The sequence below is a fragment of the Colossoma macropomum genome, unplaced genomic scaffold (assembly GCF_904425465.1).
Source record: "Colossoma macropomum unplaced genomic scaffold, Colossoma_macropomum, whole genome shotgun sequence".
NCBI lineage: Eukaryota > Metazoa > Chordata > Actinopteri > Characiformes > Serrasalmidae > Colossoma > Colossoma macropomum.
The window spans coordinates 31,984,652-32,009,124 of NW_023494803.1; the positions used below are offsets into that span (position 1 = coordinate 31,984,652).

Below are 24,473 nucleotides of genomic sequence, written 5' to 3' on the forward strand. Positions count from 1 at the left end.
TACATTTTATCGGTCAAAGTTACAACGTAAATAACATTTATTTGGCATTAAATTCTTAAGTAAAGCATCAGTTGCCTTTCTAAATAACATGAATCAAAAAAAGCCCCACACCAAAAGTAGCACAACTAGCTGTTTATCCCAGTGAGTCATGCATAATTATGTTTTGGCATTTTGGTGTACCAGCAGCACTCAGATACAGCACACTTACTTTGCTGGTTCATTTTGTCACAAAAACTGCAACATAGATTGGCCCAGATAAAAATGAGAATGGTCATGGTTATTATTTTGTTTGTTTTTCTTTTTAGTGTTTAAGCAGATAATATAAACCTGATAGAAGCCATAAAAGTGAATATGTTTAAAACTACGTCTAGCTTTATGCAGTTTTTTGACATGCGACAACATATGTTTCTTCTACTTTAGAAGTGTCAATAATGTGTTTAGACTTTACTGATGTGCTTTGTTTGGTAGAGTTGCTGATATGGAGGAGCTGGTGCAGGACCTGGTGTCTGCACTGGAGCAGACGTCGGAGCAGGCCAAGCTGGATGAACTGTGGGAGGAGATGGTGCTCAGCCCATTGCAGCATCGGCGGCAGGTCCGCAGACGTAGGGGACGCAAACGGCGCTGTGATTTCTCCCTGCATGGCCCAGAGCACAGCCGCTGCCTCAGCGAGGCATCTGAATCCAGCCTGGATGAGGCTTTCGCCAGAAACCAAAGGCAGGGCGCTACAGCAGCTGTGGCCATAGCAACAGCGGCTGTGGTTCCTGCTAACTATAGTGATTCAGATGATACGGTGATAGCAAAGCGCTGGCCATCAGCATCGGTGTCTTTCAGGGCAAGGCAGCATTCCTGGCCAGAGTCAGACTCCTTCACTGAGAATACACCAGGCAGGCCTCTGCGCAGGCGCCGCAAAGTCAAACGAATGACCTCGGATGTGACTGTAAGCCTACAGCAGAAACTCAGAGTGTCTGGGTTGGAACGTCGTGAACAAACCCATCATCATTATCATCATCATCATCATCATCAGAGGTCGTATAAGAAGCAGAGGCTGGGCCGATTGAAGAAGCGCCCTGGGGCTTGGCCAGGGCAGGACGGGGGCTCTGTGGTGGCTGGAGTGGGAGGCCTGTCTGCGGATTGTTGGAAGGACAAGATCCTGCGCCAGGCCAAGGAGCAGAGGGAGGCCTCAGATGAGAACATGTCAGAATGGTATTTCTGCTTTGCTTCTTAAACAACTTGAATCCCTGAAAATGTAAAGCGCATAGCTGCTGGACATTTGATTGCACTTTATTCAGTTTTATTCATCACATTCAAATAGTTTGAGCAGCAGCAGATCAACAGTAAAACACTCAAACATGGTCCACTGCAGGTGCATTCTATGTGTCCTTTAACTTACATTCTTTTTTCAGCATTGACAAATTTCAAAAAGTTCTTCAATGGAAATCAAATAAATTATATTGAATAACTAGATATCTTTTGGTAATAGACTTTTTACTAGTTTTGAAAGTTTTACTTCAAACATGTACGTTTGTTAGATTCTGCTGAGATTTATTTAGAGTTAGTTCTCTAAATGATGACCACTAATGCTTTCATGTTAATAGTGCTCCCTGCTAGAGAAACTTCAGCCTGCAGCCATGTCTGTATGCTTTACATATTAAAGTTTTTTTCTGTCGTTATTGTGGGGGCACTCTGTAATTCAGCTTTAGATACTTTAGGAAAAAAGAAGTATTGTATTTTCATAAGTTTACAAGTTAAAAAAATACTGTTATTATTACTTCAATTAGTCTCCTAGTTTACTATCTGTTCTTTTTCCCAACACGGCAGTTATCACTTTGAAGTATTGTCAGCATTATTACATTAAGTTAAAGGCGCAAATAAAATGACAAATTATATATAACTTCTTTCAGTTTTGGTTAAGAATGTTCATTTTGGGGCATCACTGATTTTATCCTATTTTATTTATAGCGCAAACTTTATTTATATGGATAATGACCTATAGATCTAGCTATAGATCTAGATTCTGGGTTTAGTTTAAGCTTAGCGTCAGAGTGAGTGTTACGATTAGGGGCGAGGAATAGTCAAGGTGATCTTATAGATAGTTGAATGTAACTTAATGACAAGTTAAGCATCTGCAAAGCATCCACAGTGGACCATCCTCTTTATTCAGTTTGAACATTGTTAAAAAAAAGAAAAAGAAAAAAGCATTATTTTTATGTTACGTGTTATTTTTACAGATTACAACAAAGCTTCTTTTTTACACATCAGAATTAATTTTGTTCCTTGTTCCTTTTAGTGGCTAAGCTGATAATATAAACCTCACAGAGGCCATAAAAGTGAAGACATTTATAATGATCCACTAGCCGACCTAAATCTCTTTGGCAGTAGTCAATGCGGCTTCATTGTACCATGATTCATATAGGCACTAATTCATCTATTGAATTGGTATTAAAAATGAATGCTATAAGGCAGTATAGTCCTTTGAGTTGCAATGGTGATCAGCAGATAGGAGTCAGTGTTGCTTGTTTCCTCCAGGCTACAATTAGGTTATGATGTCTCTTTTCCAGAATTACAAATAAGAAGTTTGGAGCTGTATTGATCTCTGGGAAATGAAGTTCAATAGAATTCCAGTTAATTAAAGTTAGCTGAGTCTCCCGCCTCCCAGCAGCGGTGCGGCAGCACTCTCTCTGCCACAGATGTGTATCACACAAATGTCTGAAAAGTGACATTGGCTCAGTGAATTACCTCTGTGTCAATGGAGGCCTGCAATTTACTTCTCTCTTGCTATTAGAATTTTCATAGATGGATATTGTGCAGTCTGTTGTTCAAGGAGTAGTGCTGAATATGAATTCTAGGGTTTGGATAATTTATTTAATACATGCAAGTATGGCATTTAAGGCACAATTCTAGGGTAAGTTTAACAGTTTATTGCTCTGTCTGTAACATCATTAAGCTATTTATCTGGGTGTTTTAGATCGTCAGCTAGTCTGTCCTTCTTCCTCCTGCTATGCCATACCTCAGCCCCCATCCCCACCCCTTCCTCAGCCCTTCCTCAGCCCTTCCTCAGCTCCATGATGATCTAATTATCTGTGGGTTGGTTTAAAGGAGAGAGTGAGGCGTCAGCAGCGGCAACCAATAATGGGGCGACAGCCGGCTTTACATCTTCTGCTTTAATTTGTGCTGACCCCGCGTGGCCTCTCGACGGTGCTTGTTTTCTTATTTTATGGAAAAATCAATACCCCTTCTGACGGAAAACAGCTCCAGAGAAGAAATAAATGGGAACACTGTGTCGCCCTGTCAATCATTTCTCACTTACACTTGTGCCCCTCGTGCCTGATGGCTGTGTGCTGGGATTGGATAGGAGTGATTCAGAGAGTAGCTGAGTGGTAGCTGAGAGGTTAGCATTTAAAGTTTAATCATGGCAAAAAAAAGGGGCTGAAGACCCCAGTACCAAACTCCAAATCTGAATTAGAAGAGGACAAGACTGTATGTTTTGAAAGTCATAGGATTGAGGTTAAGCAGGATAGTCAATGCATTCTGAAATGCTCATAACAGCTTTCCCCTTAGGGTCATGCTACACACACGCGCACACTGCGAGGCCAGATGTTAATTTTAAGCATGCGGCGTATGTGAGGTACACCCCATCTCCCCTCTCAGCCCTCGTGCACAGACAGTGTCCAGACTTTCCTTAAGCCAATCCAAGTGTGCGTAAAGCAGCTGTTGGCAGCTCCAGCTGGGCTGCCCATCCTTGATTAGACCTGCGCTGGGCCTGATGGATGGCACACCACCTGGTGCTCAGTCTGGCCTGGCTGGGAGGCCTCACCTGTGGGTACGCACACCCACCAGGGCTGGGGCTCAGGCCATGAACAACCTTGGCCCTCTCTAGAATAACCAGCTGACCACGAATCAGCTTTCCATGAACTAGGGCTGAACAATTTGGAGAAAATATCTAATTGTGATTTTTCTGATCAATATTGTGACTGCAATTACAGTAGCAATTATTTTTTCCAGGCCTGTTATGTTGGCCAAAAAGACAAGCACATCTACTTTGCCTAGCTTCAGGCTTGAACGCTGAATGTAGCACACCAGACAGCCAGTCTGTTGGATGAGTTGAGTTAGGCACAGTACATGGGTGTTTGGTTGATTGATCTAGCTCATCTACATGTAGTTAACAAGCTCTGTGTTGTGAGATTAAATTCCCTCCTTAAATTGGATTAGGCAATGTCGTTAATGTTGTACGCTATAATTAAAATCGCAACTCTTCTGATTTGAAAATTGGCCTCATTTACCTTGCAGTTACAATATAAAAACACTTTTATATTATACTTAGTTCTGTACCGTTTTATTTATTATCCAAAATGACCAAAGTGAACCTGCTTGTGTCTTGAGTTTTATATGTAATGTTCATTATGGTTAAATAACAGTGGCTATTTTGCCTTACAACACACTGTAAGTACCTCTCTGACATAAATGTATTTTAAATAATACATTTTAGGCTAACATTTTTGTTTCTAACCTATCATGAAACAATGCCTCAGGTGTCAGGCAGCAATAATTATAACCATTTTATGTAATAACTTTATATGAAGTAGCTTTTAGAGGCAGTAAACATTGCAGACTTCCTCTCAACACCACTGTGAAAAATTCTCCTTAGGTTTCTCTAGAATGGTACATTTCACATCAAACCTCTCTGAATCACTTCAGTGTCTCAGTAGCCACAATTAAGCATGCAGCCTTTAAGCAATTAAGCATTTTTAAAATAACTCTTTGCTTTTGAATTGATTTTTTTTAATGAAACTTTATAGTTGAAACACAGATTCATTAACAAATGCAAACTGCTCTGTCCATTTAAACTAGAATGAAATTTATTGTCTTTTTAGTTACCCTGCTGGTACCCTGCTGGTTCAAATTGTTGAGTTAAAATAAAGCTAATAGAAAAGTAAATACCGTGGCCTCCAAAAGTATTTGGACAAGTATTTGCGCCATACTTGCAAAAATAGTACGTTTATTGGGTTAGGATACAAAATGACAAACAAAGTGACATTTATTTTAAACAGACCAATTCAAGACATTCATTTACTTTTTGACAAAGTGTTCTCCCAAAAGGGGGCTGGTGTATTTCAGATTATTTATATTTTGAGCAGTTTCTTTGCAGACTTATGCAGGTTTGTATTCAAAATGTCTTTCTTCTATATGGAGCTCATGATCTCATCAATGAACCCAAGCTCACCCACACCATTTGAAGAAACATAGCCCTGCGCTTTGATGTTTCCACCTCTGTGCTTTACAGAAACCTTGGTGCAGTCTGGTTGGATGACTTCTCCAGGCTTTCTCTGCACAGAGAGTCTCCTGTCAATTGTGTTTAAAGTGTTTTTCTGTGAATCAAATATCAATTTGTCCAACATTTTGTAATAACCCATAGAAATTAATTAACATGGTTAAAAAGGTTAAAGTGCACAAATAATTTTGGGTGGCCATTGTGTATTTTTACACTATTATTAAGTATTGATCGATATGAGAATATTATTTGAGTTTATTTGTGCAGAAAGCCTCTTGAACTTCGGTAAAGGGTCATAGGTTTGAAACTTCCAAGTTAGAAGTACCCATTTTTGTCTGTATAATAAGTAGAGGTGTCAGTGGTGGCATGAGTACTTTGCCGTCTTGGTTGCTATTCTTCAGAGCTGCTTCCACTTGTGATTACTTTGGTAATTTTGATTTGGCAAAGTAGTCGAGGAGTTTGGGATTGTATCCTGACTTGCCCAAGTTCGTTTCCATAAATCCCTGAGACTAATCCAATTACCCAAGCTGAGGGAGACTGGAAGACCCTTTTAATCAGACGCTTATGGAAGAGGGCATGGTCTTGGAATGGGTCTCCTTGTTATCAGCTAGACACTCCCCTGGTTTTTTGTCAGCCTTCTTTGTTCTGGAGTGAGGAATAAGCCAGCTCTCACTGACTCTCCATTGCTCAGTAATCTCACCCCAAACTGGCCTACTAGGCCTACTAGTCTCAGGAGGATGGGATTATATCCTAATGATTACACCCTGTCTTGGAAGTGTGTTTTGGGCTCACTTCCCCAGAATGTATGTAGACAATGGGACAAGAAGAGAAAGATATTAGCTCATCCAAAGCGAGCTGCCGAGGGGGATGTCTTTCGGGAGGTCTTGGGCTGTGTGCAGGAATTTGGATTTGCTTAGCCATGGTTGTTTACAAAGAACTGAATGCCAGTGTGGATGTGTTTTAACATTTATTATTCATCTTTGCATATCTCAGCACAGGGTTTTACTTAACGCAAGGCAAGACAGAGACAGATAAACTTGCTTGAAAGTTCTCCCACTGAAGGTCATGTTAGAGGGGGAAGGGAGACTCCTACAAGCCGAAAGAAAAATGTTAGTGTCAATAATGCATGGCATTAATTAGGTACTACTTAATGGAAACAGTTTCATATTGGCAGCAAGCCTCTCAAGGCAACATCACATTACACCTTTAATATTGTTTAATACTTAATGTGCAGTCCTAATTAATTGTTTATATTGCACCTATCATTCTTCTTCAAATTTAACACAGCTCCTCTTCTCCGCTGACATTCAAGCACATCAACGGTGATTCAGTTTCACTTGGATTTCTCAAGATACTGTTGGCACTTAAGTGTGCTTGTATCTGATATAGTTTGATTTCATTGTTTATTGTTCAGTTCTGGAACATGCACATACACAAAAGAGCTTTTAATTAGGTTTTGGCCCATCTTGTGTAGTTAAAAAGCTTAAACATTAAATGGCAGTTAACATTCAGGCAATACATACTTCACAGAATCAGTTATCTTTGATAAGAAGTTTAAGAAGACTTTTACCATGCACTCTTAAAAGTAAAGGTGTCAGAAAGGGTTCTTTAGAGTGATTCAGTAGCTGTTTTGTTTCCTTAAAGAACCTTTCAGTAGGTGGTTGCATAAAGAGACATTTTTTTAAAGTGAGATGTGCAAGTTTCAAGAACCTTGTTAAAGTAACACTTTCTATCAATGCCACATTCATAACACTTTATAATGCGTTCATTAAGCATTATAAACATGGCTTTAAACATGAATAATAATGCATTATATCTTATAGCCATGTTTATTATGCATTATAAATTAACATGCTTTGTAAGTAGTGTCGACGTTATATTGCCAGTACTAAAGAAATTCAGTCCCAGGGCATTATGGCCAATGAACCAGAGATGTGGTTCAGACTAATTTTAATATTCAAAACAGAATTAAATTAAAGTGACAGACTTTTTATACTTGCCATTATGGGTATAGATTATTGTTGATAGATATATGGCATATGCCAAGAACTTTTATCTTGTATTTGTGAGCTCTAAATAAACAGATATTTTAGACTAAAGGAACATTTATTAAAACCGCAGCATTTCCAGTGTTCCAATCTGGTACTAAAAAATTAACTTTCAAGCACCTACAGAGGGTGAAGACTGGGAGGTAAATGTCTTAGCATGTCATTATGACTAAGCAGGTTAGTCATACTGCATTATGCAAGCTGGGACTGAGTTTCTTTGGCATTGACAGCACAGAACACTACTTGTCGTAATACTTTGCAATACTTGTAATGCTTATAAAGCATTACGTTAACAAATAATGATGCGTAATATGGCTGTAAAATGTAATGGATTTTTATAAACATTTATAGCCATGTTTATAATGTTTTATGAATGCATTATAACATGTCATGAATGTGTTCATCATTTCTTATAGACATGGCATTCATAGAAAGTGTTACTAAACCTTCCACATAATGTAAATAGATCTATACCAATTAAAGGTTTTTCCTCTAACTGTACATCCAAGCTAAGAGCCACTTAGGAATAATTTTTTGTGAATCCTCTTACCCAAAACCAACATCCCAACATCTCGTCATTTAACCATGAGGAGCTATAAATGCACCATTATTATTAAATAAAATGGCCTCTATAATTCCTTAAGTGTTTCTGGGTGTAACCACACCAGCAAGGTTGCTGCCAGATGCAGTGCAGGGAGCAGGCAGAAGGCTGTGGTCGTCCGTGCTGCTGTTTTTACAGGGCGATTAACGCTCATTATGAATTGTACATTGCCAGGAGGAACAGTAGCCGTCTTCCTTCTGCTGACACATAAGGGCCTCTGTAATACTCCAGATGCGCAATCTCACTTCCAGAGGCCAGCAGACAGCTGAGGAGCATGTGTGTGTGGCCGTGCATATGTGTGTATTTATGCAGGAGTGCTGGGCTAAGCCCGCCTCATTCCCTTGAGACCATGACCCCCCTCCTACGTCTGCTTCCAGGGTGTATGAGGGTGCGGCAGCACAGAGGCCATCTGCTTAGAGTGATGCATGGTGGGGCGGCAGACCGGGCCACGCGTCGCCCAATATGGCGAAGTCCTGCATCAGCGAGTGTCTGACCCCACCAACCTCTCTCCACACGGTCAAGGTCAACTCTGATCACCACAAGGCAAACTGCAGAGCAGACAGGACTGTCAGTCCCCGCTGCTGCACACTAGGGAAATGCCTACTACTGCACTGCATCTCCATGATCAGACGACGTGCAATGTGAAGCGCTTTCTGGCATGAGTTTTTATTAGGGATGCATCGGCACACATGCTGGTATCAGGTATCGGCCCGATACCGTGCTCATTTACTTGTACTCGTATTCATAAAAATGTATCGATACCACCTGATACCATGTGACATGAGTCTAGTGTACACTGCCGTGCTGGCAGTGAGCAAGGGTCTGTTCACACAGAAAAGTGTTGCTGACGCTGTGGCTGTCAGACGTAAAGTTGTAGTTCCCTTTAAACATTCTGCCTTGGCATATTTCTGCCAGACACACACTGTATTATTTTTGGCTCATTTTAAACCCACAATCATAGCCACTTCCCCAATACACGTGGAGACACGTAGGCTAGAAAAATTGCTACCAAAGTTTTATATTCGATTTTACTTTTTTTTCACTGAGATTTTTACACTATGATTTTTTTTTTAAAAACAAGCTGTAGAGCAGGCATGTCAAACTGGAGACCTTCCGGACCAAAGTGCTGCGGAGATTAGCGTTTACCCCCATCTAATGCTCTGAATTCAGTTCATGAAGGCCTTGCTAATTAGCTGATGAGCTGAATCAGGTGTGTTTAATGAGGCAGTGTGCCAAAGTCTGCAGTGTTTTGACCCGCGAGGACTGGAGTCTGACACGTGCTGTAGAGACACTGTATTGTCCTGCTGTGTACATCACTGCCTGCTTTAGTTTCAGTGCTCAATGTTAGCAGAGCTGCTCAGTTTCTCTTTACGCAGTATTCGGTGCGCAGCGTGTTACATTGAATGAACCCACACAATCACAATCACATCCACTTCCTCTGCGATTCATGTAGTATGTCAAACGGACCGAGCGTTTTCATATGTTGTGAGCGTATTAATCATAGGCTCTGTCAGCATCCCATGGCCTTTTCAAACATGCAGTGTGTGTTGTCACTAAGGAACAAGATTTCTAAAATCGCACAGTGTATGTCTGGCTTTAGAGGACATTCAACTACAGCAACTACAGAGACTGTTGTTGAAAAAGACAGATGAGGATCAAAACAGTGAAACGTACAATACTTACAGCTTGAAGCGCTTTTCTGACATAGAACAAAACCCGCTTTTCTGTACTGCAATGCCACTCAATCCAAGGTAACTAATGTGACATAGCTAGTTAACACATCATGTAAGATCAGCTAGATTTTAATGACATAACTGTTAAGATACATTGCACTCATTTACACTAACTTAATTGAACTTAATTACTCAGTTTATGGTTTGTTTTTGATTGTCGGGCAGTAGAAGACAAGATGGAGAGTTCTATTGCTTTTATATAACAGTTTTACAAAATAATAAAAAACTATAGCCAAGACTCCCCAGATTGTTTTTGCTGACAAAATAAGAGTTCTACCTCAGGTGGCATGTTGCGATGATTGTTGTTTCTTAGCAACCAGTGGTCAGTTGAATGATAAAGGTTTGGTGGAAAAAACATGCTATGATCAGATATAATGGCAAAAGTAGAACACTTGTCAACTAATCAGATGCTAGTTGTTTCATGATCGATTATCCGTGGACTGTTATTTGATCAATTGACGAATCAAAGGCTCATTAAAGTATTGCCAGTTAAAGTATTGCCATCATTCTAAAGCCCTGTCCTGTTTACTGCACTGTTTCATTTTAACATTTACAAACACTTTGATGCACCCTTAGTGTGGCCTTTGACTACTGCAGTGATGTGGACTCTTAGCCAAAGTTCATAATGGAGAGGTTTGATTACATATAGTCTAGTGCAGATCTCAGAACGAGAACGTCTCATTCCTGAGAAATTTAAGCTAGTGATAAAAGTTTTCTTACCATTGGCTACATGTAGCCTCTGTCATACACAATTCCCACTCAAAACTAAATTGAGCTGTATTTTTGAAAGATTAAGTTAGCTAACGATTGTGCTTCACTAGCTTGCTTGTTTGTGTTATGCATTGCTCTGGACATTAAAAAAGCACAGACTAGAGGGATTTGGGGGACAGGTTTTAGAGGAGGTGTACACATGTGTTAGCAGATTTTGCATTGATTAGCACCGCAAGTTTAATGAGTTGTCCCCAGACATGTATTCTTATTATGAGATTATGTCTGGACCTGCAAGACTAGTTTACAGCTGTATGACCAGTGTAGTGGAGCTAAAAAAACATTTGTTTGTTAATTTAACTTGTCATTGAGCTGTTTTATGCATGTTATCTAATACTGAAACTGTGCAGATAAGCAAATTAACAAATGTTTAATAAATAAGTATGACTGATACATGTACGTATATAGCCTGTGGAATGCGCATGTGTGTTCCAAATGCATTTTTTAAAACTAGCACATGGATTTGTCTTGCCCACTTCTGCACATGTCAGGTAATCTTTGAAGTCCTGTTTCTATTTGTTTTGTTCTTAATGCATTTAAAATGGACAATCCCTTTGGCCCTGGGGTGCCCAATCCTGATCCTGGAGATCCACCACCCTGGGAATATGCCACCGAAGAACTTCATTACCTGGATCAGGTGTGTTAGATTAGAGTTGGAGCACACCTCTGCAGGACCAGGATTGGCCACCCCTGCTCGGACTACTGTGGATCCATGAAGTTCTCCCTCTCAATTCTAGAGTCAACTGTAAATATACATTGTGCACTCAGAGCAGTAATGGCTTGCCACAGCCCGGTTCTGCCACACCAGTGCTCAGCACAAGAAACCTGAGGTGGGACTCAATCTGTTTTACAAAGTGGGGAACTGTGGGTGGGGATGGGGATCAGTGATGTGAGCCGGTGCTCCAGGCCACAGCAGCCTTTAGAGCAGATGCTGCCCAGTTGTTGAAGTTGAAGCCCGAGGTCCATTCTCAGTCTGCTGAACGAGCAGACGGGAAGAGCGGGAGGGAGAAATCTGGTGCATTCCTGTCATCCTCAGAAAAGGCTGGGCAGATTAGATTGGAGCTGACAGGAGTGGGGATATTCAATTAGATTGGGCATGTCACTCACGAGCTTCGATCCACATCTGTACCTGCCCCTCCCCGACATCTTTGTGTTTGTAATATGGAAAGCAGACGTGAGCGGAGAAGGACCTTGTGTGTTTACTTTGGTCTTATTCTACTTGACCTCCATCTCTGCATATTTTCATAATTCTAATACATATGTGATGTCAAAAGTCAGGAGATGTTTTGTTCTCCATGTATGGTCAGTATATGTGTATGTAATGGATGTTTTCCCAATGATAGTAATACTTAAAAAAAAAAAAGAGTTATGAGTTTGAACCTTTTATTATATTTAGAAAATATTGTAATGCTGGAATTGCACGATTAGATCATTACATTCAGATGATGAAATGCCGCTTTCTCTGTTTTATTCTAGTGAAACAAGCAGTGTGTGCAGCAGTGACCCTGGTCTTTTCACCAACGATGAAGGAAGGCAAGGTAGGATATTGAACACACGTTATATTTGTGCCATTAAAATGTGTAATATTTATATAGTGATTTGAATATGAATATTAACAAAACAATGAACGTTTCTTTATTGTTTGCTGTTTCATTTTTTAATGTATTTTTTTTTATTTGAAGACATACAACTACATGCACTTCATATGCACAATACAGCCATGCAGGAGAAAATATTGCATTTTTTTTTCTCTTCATTGTACGAGACCCATAGCGTGTACTGCAGTGTTAGGAAATGATCAGCTGAAACAGTTTTATTTGTATTTATGACATTAATGATATTTTGTTTGCTGGATTACATTACAAGGAAATGAGCTGTCTTTAAAAGGGGAAAATGAAAATGAATAACATGTAATACGCAGTCAAATTTGAAAACCAAGTGATCTGTGAAAGTAAATGCAAAAAATGCAAATTAACAAAATGTAATCACATCACAGAACAAATTTTCCCTGCTACTTATTTCTGTTTATTTCTTAGAAAAAATGAATACAAATGGTGGTGTCAGAAAATAGAAAAACGATGTTTAAAGACGTGTCTGTAAATGTATTTTGTATATAGTGGGATGTGGGTAAATTGTACAGTGAGCATTTGATTCTGTGAATGCTGTAACTATTTCTAATACCGTAACAGTTCATTCTGCTTCATGCATAACATGGATCATGAACCCTTCGGCCTAACCAAACCCGTCATACCAGAAAATGTTCTGTAAAGTAACAGGAAAAAGCACATGGGATAATGTCGCAGAGTAGGGTTGGTTGCTGTGGGTGGCAGTTGCCGGGTGCCCATGCGGCTCTAATGAGAGGTTGTCATGTAGCGCTAATGAGCGCTGAAGGCTTTGCTAATCTCATTAGCTGTGGTGGCACTAGGCATCCTCTGATTTAACAGTTGTCACTACACCTTGACTGTGAGAGGCATGGCCTTGCCGTGTGGGTGACTGACGGGTCCGTGGAGAGTACTGCGTCTGAGTGTGGTGTGTGTGTGTGAGGTGGGGTCCTCTTCTTGCTGTTCTGAGTGGTGCCCCGACAAAGCCCTCGGTTGACCCAGAAGTCATACTGAGATTGCACTTCACTTAACACCATTTGGCACCATTTGAGGGCATGTGCATGAGTAATTGAAATGTTATGTTGCCAGTTATGATCCTGTTGTCTCTTGAAATTATTCATTGGACAGAAACACTGATTCACCAATTAGTCTGTGCTGTGGAGACATATCTGTGGTGTAACAATAAGGCAATATTAATTAACAGGTAATGTAGACTATAGGTGCACCAATTATGAATTGTTATGCCCAATTCTGATTCTGATGGCTGATTTGTTGACCATATATATATGGTAATATAGTTACCATATAATAACCAATTGGGCTATCTTTTAATATTACTTAATAATTTATAATGATAGCTGTATTCTACACAGACAGCATGCAGTACTGTTGACATCCAGAAGGTCCCTTTATTCACTTGGTTGGAAACCAAAATACTGTCAAACTGGCATCCCTTCTGGACAAGCTTTTAGAATATTTACAAGTGCCGTTTAAAGTATGTATATGTGTAACTGATTAGTTGGTGATGTTAAAAGAATGCTAATTTGCATAATATTGGTTTTAATTTAAATTATTGCATAATTTAATAATAACACATCACCCCAAGATTATTAAATAGTTCTATTATTATCTATTATCTATTTATCTAATAGTTCTATTTAATCTATTTATATAGAATGAATCAAATATAGTGCACTGGTTATTCAGCATAATGAGTCATGCATATGTATGCTGTGAAATTTTAGTGTAGATCTAGCAACAGCATTCAAATATTGCATGAGTACACTTACCTGGCTCACGTTATTTATGTCATAAAGCTCTGAGACACTTTGCAAAAATAAAATTAAAAAAAAAAAATCATAAATTGCTTGATTGCTGAATGTGTGTTTGGAGCAAAAATCTTCTACCTCCAACTTCTTGGCTGATCCGGGCTGATTATGATCGTGCAGCCCTGGTATAGACCATGCTGATGGCATTAGTAACAATATAAACTGTTGTCAGTTATGGCTCTATTGTCTATTGAAATTATTTGTTGGTCAGAAACACTGGTTTACTGATGTAGCTACACTGAAAGAATGATGGTAACAGTAGAACGATAGAAATGTATGTGGTAAATTTATATTAAGAGCATCCAAAAAGCAAGCAAAAGTACTGTTTTCCACACTACTTTTTTGGAACATTCACAGCTGGCAATAGTAATACAGTAGGAAACATGAAGCTATATGTGTTTTGTTTTTGTTATTTTTAAAACCCTCCCAGTTTGTTTTTAGTTAACACAACATTAAGAGTTTGCACAGATTGCTCCAGTACGATCTTCTCCCTGCAGGTGATGATGAACAGAGTGACTGGTTCTTTGAAGGCGAGTGTGTGTCAGGCATGAGCGTTCAGGGCTTGCGGTCCAGCAGAGAGTCAGAAACTGCCCCCAGGCCTGCTGGGCTGGATGCTAGGAGAGAGAAGAGTCACTCAGCTACTTTCCTCCAGCCTGCCCGCCCCAATCAGAGAGGTAGAGCCAGCCTCTGACAAAACTGTGATGAACAATTACTGTCAAAATAATTTAGAAGGAAATACAGTGGCCCAAAAATTATTTGGACACTAAAAACATTTAACTGTTGCTAAACTTAAACTAATATTCTTTCGATTTCTTCGTAAAATGTTTAGAGAAATTATTTAAAACACTTCTAAGGCAACATCAGAATGATGCTAGATTCTTTGTGTTGAGAAAGCCTGAAGAAGAGTTCCAACAAGACTGTACTGAAAATCATGTATGAGGCTGTTTTTCTTAAAATGGCGTTCGTGAGCTTGTGTTTACTGATGGGATCTCAAAAGTGTACAAAGGCAGTTTGGATGCAAACCTACAGAAGTATGGAAATAAGTGCTAAAAAAAACAAACAAACTGTAACACACCGACTGCCTTTGCCAAAACAATTTAAATAAGTAACTAAATAAATAATAAATAATAAATAGTAATAAAAATTATGGTTTTGAAATGGTCTGTTTAGAATAAATGCCACTTTGTTTTTACATTTTGTTCCTAACACAATGAAATGAATACATTTTTAAGTGACGCAAATGTCCAAGTACTTTTCGGGACCATTGTATTACTAAGCATATAGTGAATATATCATTAATAAACAATAATAAAAGCAGCATAGACCATGTTAATGGTTGCCGTTGGTAACAATATATACATGTGCTTTTCATTAGATAGATGTATCAGGGATAAAATGATGGCAAATGGCATCAGAGATGGCAATGAATATGATGCTGAAATGAAAATGATATTAATATAAAGATAACATTATCTAGGGTACAAAGAATACTTGCAGTCAACAACAGCATCTTCTGTTTTCTCTCTTTCTCTCATAACTTCTCTCTGAGCATCATAAGCGTATGTGTTGCAGGTTATCATGCCCGTCTGAACCGTTTGCCAGATGTGGCTGCACGCTGCATAAGGAGAGGCAGGAGGAGGTTGCCTGGCAGGGTGAGGCCTGACTGTCATATTATAAACATGTTATAGGACCTGTAGCACACGCTGCTTTTACACTGTACTGAAGAATCCTGGCATTACTCTATTAGGTTAGAACGCTCTTTACCTCTCTGGCCTGTTAAACAGAGCACTGATTTTGTATTTGTGTCACAGGATAACAATATGGCTGTTTTTGTGGACAAAATGAGGAGCTACCCACATGATTCCTATCGGAAAGAGTAAGGCTTTACCCTTTCTTTTTTACCTTGCATTACGGTTAATCAAATGAGAATATTAATTTCAATCATAATAAATGAATGAATAAAAGAATAAATGAGTGAATAAACGATTTCAGGTTTTGGTTGCCTTCCTTTGGAAAACGAGACAGAAGTCAGGTATGACTTATTTTGTCAATTGCATCAGCCTGTCCTGTTTTTTTTTTGTTTTTTTTTGGCCTCCATAACATTTGCATACTGAATATGTTTGCAGCTGAAGCCTCTGTGTCCGTTGCCCATGTATCCTATTGGCATGGTTCCAGAGAGCTCCCTTCCCCGGTGCTCTTCGCCTATGTGCAAAAGCAGGTAAGTGCTTGCCTGTAGCCATAAAATACATCTCAAAATAAAAAAATCACATTAGCACTGTGAAAAGTTTCAAAATAAGCCATGCTTTGCTGGAAGAATTATTTTTGTCATTACTAGAAGAACTTTGTGTTGACTTTTATTAGCGCTTTTGTCCTGTCACAGTAAAATAACTAAGCTTTGCTTTCTGTCTCTCTGTTTATATCCACTAAACACTCTTCTAAATTATCATTGAGGCGAGTGGCAAGGTGAAAAGCTATTGTATTTATGCCAGTCACTTCAGAAAAACCTCCCCTCACTGTAGGCGGGATTGAGCTGGTTATAGAACGTATCAAAAAGATTTTTGTGTCTCCTGGGTGCGTGGAAACCAGCACTGAACAGATTTGCTGTCAAAGCTCAATATATTGATGGAGCATTTTTTAGTTAACTCCTCCAAATGAACCGTGCATAGAACAAGAGGGGCTGTGGGGGGGTGGGGGCTAGGAGAGTTAACCGATTTGACCTGTATGAAAGTTTCCACCAGGGTCAGTGTGTTTTTGATGTGTATAGAAACACTGAAGTGGACATCTCCCTCAGGACTGCAGCTCAAACTGTGACCTTCTGATCTATCGGGCTTGATATGCATGAAGAAGTGTCTGATGTGACAATGTACTGAGTGTTTTCTTATGGTCACCATACATTTAAGTAAAGATAAGAGTCCCATCCATGTTGTACAGTGGATAAGTTGTATTTGAAAGCACTCTAAACTTTTATGCAGTAGTAATTTGATATGTGTCTTGGTTGTTAATCTACCTTAAATGTTTAAGATGATGTTACTGCTTCATTTGAAATAAAAGTAAAAAAGTTCTTCCTTATTTATTTATATATTTATTTAGACTGTCTGTCATGGTATGTCAAAGGCAAGCTTAGAGGCAAATAGCCGCTCTCAGGGATGCTCGTACTTATTGAGAGTTTAATTGCCCCAAGAATGTTCGACTTCACTGCATTGTGCCTTTGGTGCCTATTTACAGTGCATTCTTAATTCTCTCCCTCACTCTCTCCCTCTCCCTCTGTCTCTCGCTCTCCTGGGCCATTCTAAAAAGCTCTCCCTCTTTCCTTGATGAGGGGCAGAAACACGACGCCAATGAAGCGGCCGCACTTCTTAGCGCTCTCTTTCATACTCATTGCCTTTCTTCTCCACCTGAAAGGTTTCTTCAGATTGGAGTTTGAAGCATGTTGAATACTAATTTCTATCTATTAAAAGGCCCTGGTATCATTGCCATGCTCTCATTTGAATGCTGTACTCAGGGGAGGCCTCTTAATTCCTTTATAGAAGAATTCAAGACCCCTTTTACTTCAAAAAGTATAAATCATACTCCCAAATGAACGAGGGAGAGAGGGGATTCGTGCGTGGTGCCTCTGATGTGTCCCGTCGCTTAGTGGCAGCCGGGTTGAGCTCCCAAAGCTGCTCAAATCCGGCCTCTGGGGGGAAGACATGTCTGTCCTCCTGACCTGGGCCTCCAGCAAAGCTCCCAGCTGCAACAATGAGACACTCAACATATACATATGTGCAATGCATATAATACTGATAGAAAGTAGTGACTGTCTCCCTCGTCCTGCAACTACAGGAGAAACTTTTTTTGTCACAGATGTAGTCATACTTATTAAATTTCATTGACCCCTGAAGATTTAATATTCCATTATGAGTCAGTTTTTGGGAGTGAGATTGGGACACAGCCTAACACATTTTTAGTTCATAATAAAAATTTGAGAAAGATTAATCATTTTGCATGCATGCAATTCACACATCTCTGCTACAAATGAAAATGTAAATTTTATGTTGAGCTGCTACTATTTGTACACAGTTCAGCTGAAAGTGGTGTGAGTGTGACAGCTTGCCCCCTAGGTGGGGTTAATTGTAAAAGACCGAGGAGTGAGCTGCAACAGTCTCTAGAAAGGTCTGGTAGGTTGATGGAGAGTTTAGTCCTGAGTTATTTAAAGTAAACAAGCTTTCCAACCTAATAAAAATACCTACATATATGGTCAAATGCAAAAGTCGGGGGACCCATTTTGGTCAAATAAAGTGAAACTAAGTGCACATCTTTAACAGCAAACACAATCTGCACATTTTGATGCACAATCACTTTTTATTGGCTGACACATTGGGGTAAAAAAAGTTGTGGGGTATTTCACTATTACTTTTGCATACAACTGTAAATATAAATGATAAGTGAAAAGAAGCTGTGTCAATCTATTTTTGTCAAATCTATATTTTTCATTAATCCTTGAGTCAAAATGAAACTGTTTTGATATGGGAGGGATAAGGACGTCAGTGTTTAAGCTAACCCCACCATTTGGAGGCTGTACTTTAGCTGGGCTAGCTCTCACTGTAAGTTGGTTATAAACATGACAATTATGTTATTACAGTCACCAAGAGGGTGATTAAAATTATACAGGTGGGAAATCTGTGACACAGTTCAGTAATCAAAAAACACGATAAAAAAAAGGTTACTCTTATAGTACAAAAACATTCTCATGGTGGATTTTTAGAAGTAGGCGTCTGATTGCTGTGAGATTTGCAGATGATGTCATGGTAAAGTGAGAAAATGACCAAAAGCATTATCTTCTTCAATTTCGTGAACTACTTATGTTATATTTTACCCTGTGTTAGGTTGTCTGTTGGTTCTCAATTGGTTGGTGACTTCAGATGTCCAAAATATCTTCTTTTGGCTTGTGTGTGCATAGATTTGAAAACAGTAAAGTGGTCCCCCAGAATTTAAAAACGGTCTCATGAAACTTTTAATAGCAGAAATTATGATAACTTTATTTGTACAGCACCTTTAATACATCAAAATTCAGCTCAAAGTGCTTCACAGTGTGTCCAAATAAAACAGTAAAACAATGTAAATAAAAGTGACTTTTTGTTACTTAAAGGACAAATTTTGAGTATTAAACATCTTATTTCTACTGTTTATTCTTAAGCTCTTCGATCGGCCCTGAGTAGAATCCGATAAAAATCCGTTTTTATCTGAAAAATGTATTTTGTGTTCTTGATGAAAAGAGCATCTGGATATTTTTCTCTATTTTTCCCAATCAGTGTGCTTATATCATATACAGTAGAGTGAGTGTTATTAGCTCTCCACAGCTTGTTTTTTATGGTTGTGATCCTGTGGGAACAAGCGTCAGGCGGTGACAGATCGCCCTCTAATACCTCACACTCCACTGCCATGTTAAAATGCATAACCGCGTCCCACCGGCTTCTGCTGCACGCAAGTTTTCTCGATCGACTTTATTTATTTCTAAATGACATTCGCCGGCTCCAGATAAATCATAGTCCTCCAGCACTCCTCTTGCCTGCTTTTCATTTTAATTGTGAGATCTCGATGTCAGCAGTTAGTATATTGGTGTGAGTGGCCTATTGATTATTGATTTGCTAGCATTGATTGCAATCCCAGGGGACCCTAATCCTTTTTGATTCATTTGAATACCTCTATTCATCTTAAGATCCTCCTCACACCTGGAGTGCCCTGGAGCCTAATGAAAATAGATGGCGGTCCAGCAGCTAGCCGCAGCTCTCGTGCCTTTTTGATTTATTATTTTTAATTGATATATCTGCTTTGGAGGTGTGGTCATGCGAATGACGATTGACCCTCGTGTCAGTGTGTTTTTTTACTCAGTGCCTAGGGGACCAGCGAGCGCTAAAAATGTTAGAAGTGTCTTTGGATGACTCCATTGACCTTTTGAACGAACTTTTCTTTGGTTTGCCCCCTTGTCTTTGGTCGTCAGTCAAAGTTTTGTTCTCCTAAATATTGAGGCATTTGCCTGTGTTTGAGAAATGCACAGCAAAAACTTTTACACAGCATTTAATGAATCCCGTCCTCCAGATACTTTTACTCCATCAATAAAAGCTTTCTTTCTCACACTAAAAGCTTTTAATAGGACAGTTTATTCTGTGAGACGTCTTTATCAGCCAGACTTGGTTAACACAGAATCCATCCACTTTGTTATAAAATTTATACAAGTGGTTTTCCATAAATTACTTTATTGAAACCAGCTTGAAAAGTAACTGTCAACTGTTATAGCATTATATCCCTGTTATAGGGATGCATCAATACTGATACTGGTATCGGTTATCGGGCAATACTGTGCTCATTTACTCGTACTCATAAAAATTCACCGGTACCAAAGTTACGCTTCCCCAATATGGGTGGAGACACGTAGGCTAAAAAAACTGAGATGAAAAAACCTCATACTTGGTCTGAAAAAAAAAATGGTACCGATGCACCCCTATTGTCTAACAGTAGTTGGATATTAGCTTCACTATGTATTGTACAGTACTGTGCAAAAGTCTGAGACCACCCGGCAATTATGTAATTTCCAAAAATGGTCAAAAAATGACCATTAAATACACATTATTTTTTCAGCTTCAGGACAAAAAAAGTAGAAAACATTTAGTGTGTCCACCCTTTGCCTTTATTACAGCTTCCATTCTTTTCAGTTTTTCAAAAATATTTTTCCACAGTTCAGTCTTAGTGGTTGATTGCATTTTCTGCTTCTTTTGATCCAAGTAATCCAACATACGTTTAATGATGCTGAGTTGATTTGTTTGTTTTTTTTTTCTTTTTTGTCTGTTTCCTCTTCTCAGTAACAGCATCTTAACAGCTACACATCCTTTAGGACCCATAGCACTAAGTTGTGGACAGAGACACCTGTGGATTTTTTCAGATTTGAAGCAAGAGTAGAGCATGATTTTCTCTTTTCTCTCATTGGCAGTCCTATTTTCTCTATAACCTTTAATCATTTTTTGAATTCCAGTTTTAGAAACTCCTATTTTTTCACTTATTTTCCTTTGACTTCTCTCTTTCTTCTGCAAGTGGATTATCTTTTGTCTAATCTCGTCATAAAAATCTCCTGAAAAAGAGTTGTACTTAATAGCTGTTTTGCCTGGAAATTAAATAAACAAAATGCACAGTACTGTAGCTTTTTATTTATTTATGTTTTTTTGTATTACTTAGAACATGTCAGGCTATTTCAAATATAAGTACATGTTTGTTAACCCTTTGTCTTAGAGGTTGAGGGTACAGATGCAGAACTTTAAGCAGCGCAGAAAGAACCTGTAGACAGGAGAGTCTCTCCTGAGCGGGGCCGCCTCTAACGGTCTGCCAGAGAGAACGAGACAGGGAGTGCTGGGGAAAGCGGGAGAGACGGAGGGCCATAGCCCTGTGCATTAGACACAAGCGCATCTGGGTATTACTTTTAATACCGGCCTGGGCAGCAGTGAGTGAAATAATGTGGTGTTTAAGCGCCCATTGATTTTGGAATTAAAAAGTTAGTTTGCAAAGATTTACTGTGGGGAGTTCAATGGCTGAGCTCTTTATCAGTGCAGCAAATGGCTGGTTATACGCTGTCCGACAGAGCTACGATTGAGGGATCGATAGACGCGTGATTTACTAACTGGGCTACAGCTAATCAATAAGTATAAAAGTAAATGAAATATGCATTACGGGGATTTTATTAGAGAGGGGTAGCAGGCGGAGAATACCGGTCAACCATTTATTTTTATACCTATTGATTATACAACATAGAGACTTCGCTCAAGCCCCCCTCCCAAGGTAGTGCACCAGTATCATGTGATTTATGGCTTTTGAGGTCAGGGAATGCACAGGCAGTTAAAAGGTGGCTGTGACAGGGCCCTATCCACACACATGTGAGGTGAGGGGTTCATATAGCTGCTAGAAATGACCTACACTTTGGCAGATATCAAGTTTCTGCTGCTGTTGTTTAACACGTTAGTCAAGTGACTCAAAAATGAGCTTTAATGTATATATCATCGCTGTTGAAACAAAGTCTCTGGAATGATTACAGGAGAAAAATGCTCTTAACTTTAAAGTGCATTAAAGCATGATAAACTGTATTTTTGTTATTATTGCAGTATGAATTTCTGGGATAAACAATTTCATGATGACAGAACAGATCAAATTACTTCACATGCGCAGCACCAGAGTGACATAATTCAATTGTCAGGAATGTAATGTTAGTCCAGTAACTGCTTCCCTGCACAGGACTCGAACCGTGGTCTACCATGTGGTAATCAAGAACTTGCCATTCAGCTAAATGGACAATTACAAACTGTAAATGTGCACACTCTTTTCTCACTCCTAGAGTTGTATCTACGATGTGTGAAGAATTAATGTCTTCTGTTACAACAAACCTGCATCACCATAAGGAGCTTTTTAAGGAATTAAATATATATTTAATTGTTTTTTGTAGTTTTTTGTAGCCTAGACTGTTCTTTAGACTTACTGTGCAAAGTAGTTGCAATTTGTAATAGTGATGTAAGTAGCTTTAAATATTTCAGTATTTTTATTTTGCAAAGTAGTGAATGGTGTTTGCAGATTAGTAAATTTGTATTTTTGTATTTTTGTTATTTGCTTAAAGAAGAGGTTATATTTCTGTTTACACAGCAACAAAAAAATCATTATTAATTGCTTCTCATATCATTATGATCTCCAACAGCTTTATCGAACATTGCATTTTACATTCTTATTATGTAGCCCTAATGTAAAATATTTCACACTATTCCAAGTAATTTTAGACCACTTATCTTGGTCAGTTCGCCATGAAATGTTCACACAATTGAAAAGCTGACATAAAAATGTTGGTGAGAATTCAGCTGTGTACAGTATTTCTCATGGGTGTGTGTACTTCTTTCCTCTTACTGAATCAGATGATGTGTACACTCACTCATATACACCCATCAGCTCCTAAAGCATCAGCCCCTTCCCCCTCCACAGAGCAGAGGACCTTGACCTTAACTTTACATCCCAGTAATCAGGGTTCCCTGTGTGAGGGGCTTCTGACATATGACACAGGGGGGTCTGCAGCCAGGGTAATTTGTTTATGTGTACCCGGCAGCGACAGAGACACACAGCCCACACACCTCCTTTTCCTCCACTGATATTTCTGTTAAAACTCCTACACTACATCTTACTGCTTTCTGCCTTTAACTGCTGCATTTCTCTGGGTTACCCATAGCCCCAGCTCTGTTTTTCTTTGTTTTACTAGCTTCGGTTTCTTCTGAGTGGATAATTACTCAGCCTGGCAGTTCTCAGAGGACATGATCTTTAGCTATTTTACACTACATGTTGCCTATTTTCATTTTTGGAGCCCAGGACAGTTAGTTGTAAATAATCCATTATATTAAAAACATAATCGTAAAAGTTTCCTAATGGTTGTCTATCTTTTTCTTCTCCAGTAGACAGCCTAATGTGCAAATGGGATTGCTGTGTGCAGGAGACATCAAGAGGAGGAGGAAAACCACAGCTGTTCCCACCACCGCTTCAGGTACTGCCCACTGTCATGTCCAGATTATTAAAACTAATTAAATTACAATCCATAAGACTTACAGATTACATTAGAAAATGATACTTCAACAATACTAGAAGCTAACAGTACAAATTTCACGAGGAGCCGAGTATTTTTAGCTAATATTTCTACTTAATATTTCCATAGTGAAGTTTTGTACTAGTCAACAAAAACTGTTAAAACTGTGCTATGTTAAATTGAATAATGTAATATTTTGCAATAGTGCCACACTCATGGACAAGTCTTTAAAAAATTTTCTTTGAATTTCTGACAAATGTGGTATTTGAGTTATATTAGAGATCTGTGTTTTTGGCTTGTATCAGAAAGTACCTCATTTGCTAAAACATTTTGTGAAAATTCTAATCAGTGGAGTTTTCTTATGTTCTAAGCTTCATACCTCACCTGAAACCTCCACTGAGGCTTCCATATGTTTTCATTCAGCTTTTGATTTAGAGTATGTCTTATAGAGAAATTCCACAGATATTCCAGACAAAAGAAATGTTTCATGTATTTTCTGTGATTTCTCTAAAAAGGAAAATAAAACAAATAATCAGTAATGACTAGAACTGCACAATGTAATTATTTTAAACTGTCATAGATAGTAAATACAGTCCAACCCAGCAGAAACATGGTTAAGATGATATAGATCCTTAGTTCATTTTTTAGCATATGTGACAAAGATGCCATGCTGGTGCAGTTGATGCAATTAAGAAATGTCAAGAATAGTGATGCATCTCTTGCTGTTAAGAGTTCCTCAAATTCTTCTCAGAATTATTTGATACAAAAGAAAAAACACACTCTAACTCATTTACCTCGACTGATGATTTAGTTGGTTCTTTCCGTTGCTCTTAATTAATCGAATATCAGTGGTCTGTCTTGTGTGGTTGGCAGCTGCTTGTTGCAAAAACTTTGGCTCATGTTTCCTATTCATCCATAGATGGTGGAATTAAACTGAAGTTTGGAAAACTGCCCATGTACTTTTATTGCGCAAGGGTTTTGCTACGTGTGACTTGAACAGTTACTGTCCGGTTAAAACATTTTCTTGTTTAGCTAAATTCTTCATAT

The 24,473-nt window shown here is 38.9% G+C and overlaps 1 protein-coding gene across 2 annotated transcripts in view; it reads left to right on the plus strand.

The window, feature by feature from the left end:
- LOC118823335 (G patch domain-containing protein 2-like) overlaps nt 1–24,473 on the plus strand; it is a 38,657-nt gene that overhangs the window by 1,360 nt on the left and 12,824 nt on the right. For both annotated transcript variants that reach the window (XR_005008522.1, XM_036592863.1), the window contains exons 2-9: nt 469–1,203; nt 11,896–11,957; nt 14,347–14,523; nt 15,422–15,501; nt 15,661–15,725; nt 15,842–15,881; nt 15,976–16,067; nt 23,299–23,387. Coding sequence is in view for 1 of the 2 variants with exons in the window: in XM_036592863.1 (XP_036448756.1) it covers nt 479–1,203; nt 11,896–11,957; nt 14,347–14,523; nt 15,422–15,501; nt 15,661–15,725; nt 15,842–15,881; nt 15,976–16,067; nt 23,299–23,387 (1,330 nt within the window). In the remaining variant the exon portion in view is untranslated. The remainder of the gene's footprint in view (nt 1–468; nt 1,204–11,895; nt 11,958–14,346; nt 14,524–15,421; nt 15,502–15,660; nt 15,726–15,841; nt 15,882–15,975; nt 16,068–23,298; nt 23,388–24,473) is intronic.